Source organism: Meles meles, chromosome 5, assembly GCF_922984935.1.
Source record: "Meles meles chromosome 5, mMelMel3.1 paternal haplotype, whole genome shotgun sequence".
In the NCBI taxonomy this organism is placed as follows: Eukaryota; Metazoa; Chordata; class Mammalia; order Carnivora; family Mustelidae; genus Meles; species Meles meles.
Window position 1 is genome coordinate 54,944,797 of NC_060070.1, and position 11,927 is coordinate 54,956,723.

At 42.2% G+C, this 11,927-nt stretch overlaps 1 protein-coding gene across 2 annotated transcripts in view; it reads right to left on the reverse strand.

Annotated features, from left to right (window-relative positions):
• Positions 1–10,966, reverse strand: part of PCMT1 (protein-L-isoaspartate (D-aspartate) O-methyltransferase) — a 47,494-nt gene extending 36,528 nt beyond the window's left edge. The window contains exon 1 of one of the 2 annotated variants that reach the window (XM_046005757.1): positions 10,609–10,966. In XM_046005757.1, coding sequence (XP_045861713.1) covers positions 10,609–10,837 — 229 coding nt within the window. In that variant the 5' untranslated portion in view covers positions 10,838–10,966. The remainder of the gene's footprint in view (positions 1–10,608) is intronic. The other variant, XM_046005755.1, reaches the window with a different exon arrangement.
• Between the last annotated feature and the right edge of the window lie 961 nt (positions 10,967–11,927).

Below are 11,927 nucleotides of genomic sequence, written 5' to 3' on the forward strand. Positions count from 1 at the left end.
CCTGAGATCAGGACCTGAGTCGAAATCAAGAGTCACACACTTAACTGAGTCACCCAAGCACCCCCTGAATGGTTTTTTTCCCCAAAAGATTTTATTTATTTGAGGGAGTGAAGGATAAGCAGGCTCTCCACTGAGCAGGGAGCCCCACATAGGGCTCCATCCCAGGACTCCAGGATCATGACCTGAGTCAAAGGCAGATGCTTAGCCAACTGAGCTACCCACTCAGTTAAAAAACCAGATGGTTTTTCAGGGGCGCCTGGGTGGCTCAGTGGGTTAAGCCGCTGCCTTCGGCTCAGGTCATGATCTCAGGGTCCTGGGATCGAGTCCCGCATCGGTCTCTCTGCTCAGCAGCGAGCCTGCTTCCCTCTCTCTCTCTCTGCCTGCCTCTCTGTCTACTTGTGATCTCTCTCTGTCAAATAAAAAAAAATTAAAAAAAAAATTAAACAACAACAACAAAAAAACCAGATGGTTTTTAAAAGCATGTCACTATTTATTAAAAAGCTGAACACATCAAGGCTTAGAATCAAGCTTTACTGGACCATTATTGGGTGGTTTCCAAAAATTCCACTACAAGATTCTTTTTATTTTTGCCCCAAATTCTGTATTTTGAAAGATGCCTAAACTAAGCTACATTTAATAAGTTAAGTCATTTTGCCATTTTTGGTAATTTGGCATATACAACTACCAGTGCCCTAAAATGTTTTTATCAAACAGCAAAATAATTTAATGTTTCACTTTTGGTAGCTAGCCTAATTACGAGTAAATGTGTAATTACCATTAGGCTCTCTAAAATAGTGAACAGCTTTAGAACCGCCCATACCCAATCCTCCTGCACCCTTGGGACCAAGGACCTTAATTAAATAATTATAATAATGGCTAATGTTGGTCCAAATATGCAATTGATCCAAAGGAGAAATCAGCAGGATTCAAAAAGGAGAATGCAATAGAATCCAAGCCATAAGTCAAATAATTAGAAACTTGAAAAGATTAGAGCTATGTTAAGTGTCTGTTTCTTTTCTACTTGTGGGATGGTAGAAAGCTGCAGAGGGAGATAAATTCCATGGAAAAAACAAAAATGTTTTAAGAGTCATGATTTAGATATGAAGAAAACTAAAATGTGACATGATTCCAAGCAACTGATCAAATGTAAAAACAAGGAAAAATATCCGACTATTCCTCTACAATAGTGGGGGGGGGGGGGGTCTGTGATGTTGGAAACAGAAAGTAGGGAATAAACTCACAGCAGACTACATAATTCAGCCAAATGTTGACATAGTCATACAATTGATGATTACTGATTTCCAACACTTAAAAATCAACAAAATACAGAAAATTTATTTACTGCTGAGGACAAAATACAAATTATCAACTCTGACAATGTAAAAGAGCCACTAATAAGTTGGAAAATAAGAGGGAGAACTCCATAGTATCCTTTCTTACAAAGTAGAAGGGTTACCAGAGATAGTGTTAGTTTATAAATTATGAAAAAAGAAACTGAGGTTAAAGTATATTACTAAAAGTTGGAAAGGTAACCACAAAGAAGGAAGCAAAAAATTATGATATAACTATATGAGGGAGAGCTGGGTTTGTAGTGTTAAACACTTGTCCATCTTGGCAGGAGGTCAACAGATAGTGTCTGAAGTTGATAAAACACGAAATGACAGTTTAACCACATTATTTAAAGACATGAAGATAATCACCAGAAAAAAACAAAAAAATGTAGGTAAAAGTGGTTCCCTCTAGGCAGTGAGTCTAGGGGTAGGGAGGAATGGAGCCAATCAATTGTGATTTTTCAATAAATACCCTTGGGTAGGATTTTATATTTTAACCATATACATATATTACTTGACTAAATATTAATCTTGGGGCACCTGGGTGGCTCAGTTGGTTAAAGCGTCTGACTCTTGATCTCCATTCAGGTCTTGATCTCAGGGTTGTGAGTTCAAGGCCCACACTGGATTCCACACTGGGTGTGGAGCCTACTTAGAAAATAAATAAATTTTTAAAATCTTTTTTAAAAATAAAAATTAATCTTAATTCTCTCAACCTTGTTATCATAGATTGTTCATATTTATATAAACATATACACAATATATACACAATTTATATAAATATATACACAATACACACACACACACACACACAGCCCTCCAATTAGCAAGGTGCAAGATGTGGCAGGGGACTCCTCCTTCACAGTGGAAGAATTTTAACTGGGGGCATTATCTAGCCCCTCTGTAGTTACACGTAGTCTTACAATTAAGTTCTTGTCAACAGAACATACACAGAAATTATGTATTTGCAACTTCCAGATCATCCCCTTGAAAAGGAATGGGGTTTTTCTCTTTCCCCATTCTTTTCCCCACTGGCTGGAATATGGAAATGATGGAGGTAAACTATCTTCAACCTTTCAGATAAGGGAAAGACTTTAGGAAGCACAAGAGAGATGGAACGCAGGTCCTCAATGCTTTGGAACCACTATATTATCTCTGAACTGCTTATGCTTGGGTTGTTACAGGAGATAGAAACTTTCATTTTGTTTCAGCTATTGTTACTGTGGTCTGTTACAGCAGCTGAACAGGTACCCTAATGCACACAGTATATGAGGAGGAAAACAAGATCAGTCTGAAGAACAGGACTGGAGTTGGAGCATGGGAATAGGTGGTATAAGACCCTAAAGAGTCCTGAAATCTGAGCAACAGGTGTTTACACTTGATACAGTAAGCAATATGAAGCCCGGGCAGACAAGCAACCTAACAGAAAGCTGTATACTAGGAAAATGAGCATAGTGTGTAGAATGGAGCTGAGGGGAGGGAAACAGAGTGAGACAACCCATTAGACACTTGGAGGTTTATCATTCCAAGTGTGGACTAAGAACCCTGGCTGGGAGAGTACCAATGAAAGTAACAGTGAAGTGATGACTAAGAAAGGAATACCTAAGAACTGCTGAGTTATTGTGGTAATAGTCTGAAAGAATCAAAAACTACTCCAAGATTTTCGATCCAGGAGAACAGAAGAATGGAAAAGGATGAAAGCCTGTGCTGATATGAAGCGCTGAACACAAGGGGGAAAAAGTAAGCTGTCATGGACTTCAAACAAGTTTCTCTAATCTTGCTACAAAGTTACAGCTCAATAAAAGAAGTATTGCATTACATTATATTACTTTATTTGACCTTAACAGTTGTTAACCACCTACTCTATATTCCTTCTCAATTATCAACATGCCAGGAAAAACAGGAAGAAATGAACAAACTGGTCACCTTTACTTCCTCTCTAGAATGATTAGGCATAAGAGGTAAGCACAGCTTGAGACACTTTCAGTATACAAAGTCTAAGAGAGATTAGTTTTCAATTCATACTATAATCAAAGACGAATTTCACATGATGGCTAATTATGATAAAGCATATCATCTAAGTACCAGAGATTATTTAAAAATTCAATTTTTTTACTAGAGTTGTTAAATCATTATGTTGTACACTTGAAACTAATGTAGCAGGGGCGCCTGGGTGGCTCAGTGGGTTAAAGCCTCTGCCTTCGGCTCAGGTCATGATCCCAGGGTCCTGGGATCGAGCCCCACATCGGGCTCTCTGCTCAGCAGGAAGCCTGCTTCCTCCTCTCTCTGACTGCCTCTCTGCCTACTTGAGATCTCTGTCTTTCAGGTAAATAAATAAAATATTAAAAAAAAAAAAAAAGAAAAAGAAACTAATGTAGCACTCTTTGTCAGATAATTTAGAAAGAAAAAACACATCTTTTCAGGGACTGCTATCACTCCAAAAAGATACATAAAGTTAACTATTTGTTTTGACACTATTTCTTAAAGGAAGGTATTCCCTGGACTCCTCACATTTGACAAACTAAAATGCTACACAGAATTCTAAAATATAAGTAACCAAATGTTAACTTCTGTGGCTCTCTACCTAACACCCATGCACGCGTGCGAGCATACCACCCCCACACCCCCCCCCCCCCCATACACGTTGCCCTGAAGCTGATTTTACAGAATCCATGATGCAACTGAAATCAGTCCTTAGGAGTTTAATGTACAGTTAAAGCTGATGACAAATCTCTTCTGTGATATCCCTTACAGAAAAATGGTCAACCATTCTTTGCTTCAACATATTCTGCAACAGAAAACATTATTTTTCAAAGCCAACTCTGATTGTTAGGATAGCTTTGTGAATACTTCCTTACAATGAGCCAAGATCTGCCTTCCATTGGTCCTGGTTTGACCCTCAAGTCATGACATTTCCTAAAATATTTAAACACTATTGCTCTCTCAAGCTTCCTCATCGCTAATCAAACCACCTCGATCCCATCAAATCACCATACAAAATGCTGACTCTCTGGTCATCTTCATCACCCTTGTCTGATAATCTTTTGTTTTTTCACTGCTACTCTTAAAGCATGTTGGCCAAAACTAAATGTAATACTAATTAAAAAAATATGTGGAGGGGCGCCTGGGTGGCTCAGTGGGTTAAGCCTCTGCCTTCCGCTCAGGTCATGATATCACGGTCCTGGGATCTAGACCCGCACTGGGCTCTCTGCTCAGCAAGAAGCCTGCTTCCCCCCTCTCTCTCTGCCTGTCTCTCCGCCTACTTGTGATCTCTGTCAAATAAATAAATAAATAAATAAAATCTTTAAAATAAAATATGTGGAACAGCATAATGGACTTAAGACCACATGAAATAGAATGTAATACAATCCAGCTAGATCTAGTGCTATCCAAGAGAACTTATAATGATGGAAATGTTCTATGTCTGCACTAACATGGCTACTGAGCTCTTAAAATATGGCTACTGTGACTGAGAAACTGAATTTTAAACTTCATTTAACTTTAACTAGACTGATATTAAAGTCCCTCCAATCATATAAATTAGGTTCTACTCAATGTATGGCAAGTTTACCTATTAGTATGTACCCATAAGACTGACTTGAAACAAATCAAAATGAGGAGGACTGGACTCTAAATAAGGCCCCCATTTCTGAAAACAATCCCTTGGGATTTTCTTAGCTGGTTTATTTGGCCCATGAACACACATGGTAAAACTACTGGAATATTCTATTTTCCATTAGTTATGCTACTAGTAGCTAAGAATGACACTCTAAATAGCATAAGAAAATAATTCCAGGGGCGCCTGGGTGGCTCAGTGGTTTAGGCCGCTGCCTTCGGCTCAGGTCATGATCTCAGGGTCCTGGGATCGAGTCCCGCATCGGGCTCTCTGCTCGGCAGGGAGCCTGCTTCCCTCTCACTCTCTCTGCCTGCCTCTCTGCCTACTTGTATCTCTCTCTGTCAAATAAATAAATAAAATCTTTAAAAAAAAAAAAAAAAAAAAAAAAAAAAAAAAAGAAAATAATTCCAATTTGCTATCAGAAATAAGTAAGGATACAAAAACTACAAATTATTATAATTCTTATTCAAATACCAAATCAAGGTCTCCACCAATATGTCTTCTAAGCATCTCAAATACAACATCCCCAAAAATAAACTCGTGCTCTCCCACACCTCCTTCCCACCACCCAAAAGTCCTTGCTGCTCACTCACTCATTGTTTCCAACTCAGAAAATGGCAAATCATTCCAACTGCCTAGGCCCAAAACCTTGCTCTCATCTCCTTGATCCAATCTTTTCCCACACCCCAAATCCAAATTTAGGGCATGCAATTTTCTCTGCTTGGACTGCCTGTCCCCCGGCTCTATCTGCAAAGCTAGAATTTCTTCCCATCCACCAACTCTGCTCAAGTGACAGCGCAGTGAGGCCTTCTCTCCCACAACTGCAAACCTAGGACCCCACACTCCCAATTCTCCTTCTCTACTTTGTGACTTATCATGGGACATACTAAGTATTGTATTTGTTTCCTCCCATTAGAAGTAATCTACAAGAGAGAATATTTGTTTTGTTCAGTTTGGTATATAGACGATAAGATAGTTAAATATCAGTTGACTGACAAATCCTGTAAACATTATGGAATATGCAAATGACATAATCAAGGATGCAAAATAAAAATAACTGATAGAACACTGGACTGAATTTTTTCTAACAAATAAAAATAGGTAAAACAAACAAACAGGGGTGCCTGGGTGGCTCAGTGGATTAAGCCGCTGCCTTCGGCTCAGGTCATGATCTCAGGGTCCTGGGATCCAGCCCCACATCGGGCTCTCTGCTCCGCAGGGAGCCTGCTTCCTCCTCTCTCTCTGCCTGCCTCTCTGCCTACTTGTGATCTCTCTCTGTCAAATAAATAAATAAAATCTTTAAAAAAAACAAACAAACCAAAAAAAAAAACAAACCAAATGTTTTAAGTGGCCACTGTAGCATTTCAGGTCTATCAGTTAAGAGTTAACATTATATAAATGCTCAGGTTTAGATACCCCTGCTCTAGGAGATCACCTTTCTCAACCTCAACCACTCCTGTCCCCATCTTTTCCTAATTTTATCATGGCTTGATATTATTCCAATAAAAGTAGAAAATAAATTCTAATACAAATATTACTTAAATTGTCACATTTCCTGGATTAAGCAGGCTCATAGTTGTTTTAAGTTAATTTGTTTTAAGAGCACGTTAGCCCATAAATATAAAATAACTATATTCTTCATTTCTATAGACCTGTACTGTCTAAGATGATAGCCATTAGCCACATGTGGCTATTTAAGTTAAATAAATAAAAATCCAGTTTCTCAGTTGTGTTAACCACATTTCAAAAGCTGAATGCCACATATAGCTCTAGTGGCTACCATACTGAACAGGCCAGAGCTCTATTGGGCAGGACTGTCACAGAAATTTTTTTCCCTAAAACTTTCTTCTAAAGCGTAAAACTGATTCAGCTGAAACACTGGCAGAATTTAACCTCAGAAATTTCAAGTCTCTGTGTCAGTGATTCTCAAAGTGGTCCCCAGACCAGCAGCAGCATTACTTAGGAACCTGTTACAAATTCCTGGGGGCACCTGGCTGGCTCAGTCTGTGGAGCATGTGACTCCTGAACTCAGGGTTGTAAGTTCAAACCTTGCACTGGGCATGGAGCCTACTTAGAAAGAATAAAGTAATTTTTTTTTTTTTTTTATTTGAGAGAGAGAGAGAGAGATCACAAGTAGACTGAGAGGCAGGCAGAGAGAGAGGGGGAACCAGGCTCCCTGCTGAGCAGAGAGCCCGATGTGGGGCTCAATCCCAGGACCCTGAGATCATGACCTAGGCCGAAGGCAGAGGCTTAACCCACTGAGCCACCCAGGTGCCCCAAAGTAATTTATTTTTTTTTTATTTTTTTTTATATATATATTTTTTAATATTTTATTTATTTGACAGAGAGAAATCACAACTAGGCAGAGAGGCAGGCAGAGAGAGGAGGAAGCAGGCTCCCTGCGGAGCAGAGAGCCTGATGTGGGGCTCGATCCCAGGACCCTGGGATCATGACCTGAGCCGAAGGCAGAGGCTTTAACCCACTGAGCCACCCAGGCACCCCCAAAGTAATTTATTTAAAAAAAAAAAAATACAAATTCTTGAGCCACAGCAATCTGTTTTAACTAGCTCTCCAGGTGATCCAGGAGGTTCTGAAGCATGCTCAAGTTTTAGACCACTTTCCTTGTGAGTGGTTGTTGGTGCACCTGGGTGGCTTAGTTGGTTAACCCTCTGCCTTCAGCTCAGAACATGATCCCAGGGTCCTGGGATTGAGTCCCACATGTCAGGTTCCCTGCCCAATGGGGAGTCTGCTCCTCCATCTTCCTCTGTCCCTCCCCACCAAATAAATCAATAAAATCTTTTTTTAAAAAGTGGTTGTCATCATAAGCTATGAAATACTGAGACATACCATTTCATTCTACAATATTCCATAAATGATATATCAACTATGAAATCATACATAGCCAAATTTCTATTATGACATCCCATATAAGGAAAACTCAGTAGATATTTTCAATGAAATTATAATATTAAAACTAAAACAATCGTGAACTTCATTTCTCTTAAAAAATATACAACCGTAATTTTCTTCCTCTTCCAATCTGCAGATTCTTTTTCACTTCAACACCAACATAACACATTTTTTTAAGTTCTTTATTTTAATTCCAGTATACTTAACAGTATAGTGTTATATTAGTTTCAGGTGTACAATAGAGTGATTCAACAACATAATCACACTTTTATCTTTCTCTAAAAGTCAACTAAAAGCCTTTAAGTTAGGAAGAACACACAACAATGGAATAACAGGAAAAGGGAGAAATTTTCAAATTTTATGAAATTCTCACATGAGAAGGTAGTGCTTTTATAATAAACTAGTAAGTAAAAATGAAATCTATTAGCTAGAATTCAGCAAGAAGTTGAAACTAACATTGTACAAGTGTTACAAGAGGCTAAACAATTTGAACATTCTAATTTCCTGCAATAAATCACAGCTACAGTATAAGACTAAATATTTGCAATATCGCCATCCATGTATGTTAAATAATTATCGTTAAATTTTCTGATAGAAAAACATCCTTAGAAATTTCAGCTAAGGGGTGCCTGGGTGGCTCAGTGGTTTAAGCCGCTGCCTTCGGCTCAGGTCATGGTCCCAGGGTCCTGGGATCGAGCCCTGCTTCAGGCTCTCTGCTCGGCGGGGAGCCTGCTTCCCTCTCACTCTCTCTGCCTGCCTCTCTGCCTACTTGTGATCTCTCTCTGTCAAATAAATAAATAAGAAATCTTGAAAAATTTAAAAAAAAAAAGAAATTTCAGCTAAGAATAATAACACTGCAATAAAATGATTATAAAACTACTGGGGAAAGAGCTAGCTTGACTTACTAAAAGTTTGGCCCAAAAAGGACAGTCATTAAGAGCCTGATTACAAATTTCTGCCATAGCCAAGTGTCTACTGTGATAAGTTACCAGTGGACTAATTACTTAGTCACAATTTGTGCAATTTGTGAATGTTTTGGATGTGTTCACTAAAACTGTAGGCACTAGGATCGTTAAGTAATGTTGATAAAATTTTTATAACATATTGAGTTTATGTGTAATCCATGGGAACCTAAATCACACTTAAAAACACTGCCTCAGGGGTCCCTGGGTGGCTCAGTTGTTAAGAGTCTGCCTTTGCCTAAGGTCATGATACCAGGGTCTTTGGATGCAGGCCCACATCAGGCTCCCTGCTCCTCAGGAAGCCTGCTTCACCCTCTCCCACTCCCTCTGCTTGTGTTTTCTTTCTCGCTGTGTCTCTATCTGTCAAATAAATAAAAATTTTAAAAATAACAAAAAAAAGTCTCGAACAACTTCTATATTAAAAAAAAAAAAATACTGCCCCAGCATATAAATGTCCACTTCCATTCAAGTGTCCTTCCATAAAATGAAGACTCGCAATGCTTGACAGAATTCTGAAATCTAAACATTCTTCATTAATAAATGCAAAGGACACAATTATAAAAGTTTAAATAGTGTAATAAAAAATAGTCAAACGACTGATATTAAGTACTAACCATGTGCCAAACGAGGATATTTATTTCTCTCACTCATCTTGGTATTCCTAGCACAGATCCAAGCACATAATGTATATTTAATTGCATTTATGAAAAAAGGAATGAGTACAAGTTGAGAGAATTCCAAAGATTAAAAACACAAAAGTTCTCACCCTCCAGGAAGTTACAAATCGAATTAGGAAACATGACAAACACAAGAAAAGCTAAATAACATATGACAATTAAAAATACCACGTGGCAGGATACGATTATTTGCAAAGTTGGTGGCAAACAGAGTGACACAAATTCTGACTAGAGTGAAGGGATTACAGACTGCGGTCCTCGATTTTAAAAAAAAGGAAGTAACAGCACTCATCTCACCTCAAAATTATCGTAAAGGGAGGAATACAATAACTAAAGAGAATGATATAAAGAAACTGCCTTGAAAAAAAGTTATAACGTTCCACACATACAGTTATTTGCTGGATCGATGACCTCTAAAAGCTCCTGAAACACAAGTGTCTCAGGAACAGCATCCTCTGATTATTTCTTCCTCCGCCCCCCACGAAGATTTCCACTGGACAGCCGCCCCAGAAATTTCTCCCAGAATCCGCAATGACAATACTCTCATCTTTCCCTCCCTCCCCTCGCCTGTATCAGACGGCGGCATCTCCCTCCAGAGGAAAAAACGGAGGGCGGGGGAGGCTGTATAGGAAGGAGAGAATGCTTACAGTGAGGCGGATTAAGTAGGAGGAAGGCGAGACCACGCAGGGGTCGAGGGTGGAGTCCCCTCCGACCCAGCCCAACCTCTACGCGAGGCCAACATCTCCCCACCCCGAGGGCACGCCCCTCGCCCGCCAGACCCGAAAGAGCAGTCGGCGAACTCGAGTGACAGCCCCACCACCTGTGTCGCAACCCCTCCCCCAGGCCCGTGGGGAGACGCCTGCCCCCGCCCCACCAAGAGCGGTCCGTGGCTCTTTCTCTACCCCTCCAGTCCACGTCGCCAATGAGTGACAGGTCCCCGGGGGAGGCGATAACAACCGCACGCCGCTCGATACTGCTGGTGCAACACTGCACCGTATCCTCCAACCGGCACAGGGCGGGGGCGTAGACAGAGCGTTCCCGACCGCCCAGGGGGACCCAGTCCAGGCCTCGCCTGGCCCAGTTGCCCCACACTGGGCGGGGGTGGCACTTACTGCGGAGATTGTGGATTAGCTCCGAGTGGCTGGCGCCGCCGGATTTCCAGGCCATCGCTAAGCACACCCGGAGCAGGTACAGAACCACCTTCAGCGCGGCAACGGTGCCCAGCAGCTTCCCCAAGAGTGAGACCACCTCCCACACGGTCACCGCCCCGCTCGCGTCCCCGCTGTAGTCTCCGCTGTGACTGCTGTCGCCGCCGGTGCCGCCACTGCGCGCTCCCGGCATCCCCCGCGGCACGCATGCGCTCTGTGACGCTGTGCGGCCTCGGGTGCGGCGGGGTGGGGCCGCGGGCAGAGGTGGACGCGTGCCCCGCCGCCTGCGTGTGTGGCTGTTGCGGCTGCTGCGGGCCGGTTGGGAGCCCGGGCTGAGTCAGCGCCGCCGCAGCCGCAGCCGCAGCCGCGGGTGCGTGCCCCCTCTCTGAGGCCTCGGGATGCGCACCGCCGCCAACTTGCTGAGTTCGCCTGCGGCCAGGCGGGGTGGGCCCCGGCGCAGTCGGTCGCGTGCCTGGCTGCGGCCTTGGTTACCGAGCGCGGTGGCACGACGGTGGGACCGGTTCGTGACGCCGCGTCTGCCCGATCTGGTTACGCCGCTGCGGGTAACTCCGTAGTCGCAGCCGAGTCAGCTGTTGCGAGCAGCGGGTCTGCTCCTATAGCTGTCCAGATTGTTAGACGGTGGGCTTCCTCCGTACTCCTCACCCAACCCAGTTGTCTAATATTTAGGTCCGTTAGAGTAAGAGCTCCGTATGGTGGAGCCTGAATAATCTTAATGGAACCTGAGGGCAAAGGCCCTCTTTCACCGGAGTACTGAGTCTCCGGCTTTGTGACAAGTGCATCAGTGTTTGGTTAGCAGAAACTTTGCGACCCTGATTTGTTCTCAACTCTAAAGCACACAATCGGAGGGTGGAAGAACACCATAACAAGGCTGGGGGGAGGGGTGGAGCGTGGGAATGCCTTGCTCCTGCAAACAATGCAATCGGCTAAAATTACCACAGTATCTAATGGAGAATGTTCTTTTCCCAATACAAGTGTGCATTTTCAGCTAATTAATCCCCACAAATGCCACCGTTAGACTGGACACAGCTTTATCGCTATCAGCCCTGCAAGACAGTGAGTTCGTTCGGGAAGCTGACTGGGAACATTGCCCGTCACATCCAACTTGCTGCCTCCAAATCAGAACTGAGAATGACAGAATCCAGTTACCATTTAGTCCAATAAACTTTCAAGAAAAGAACAAACCAACGTCAAGACCTCTAGGCTACTGCATGAGCAATGATTTTCAAAATCCAATTCTCATCAGATTTTGTGAAATGAAACAC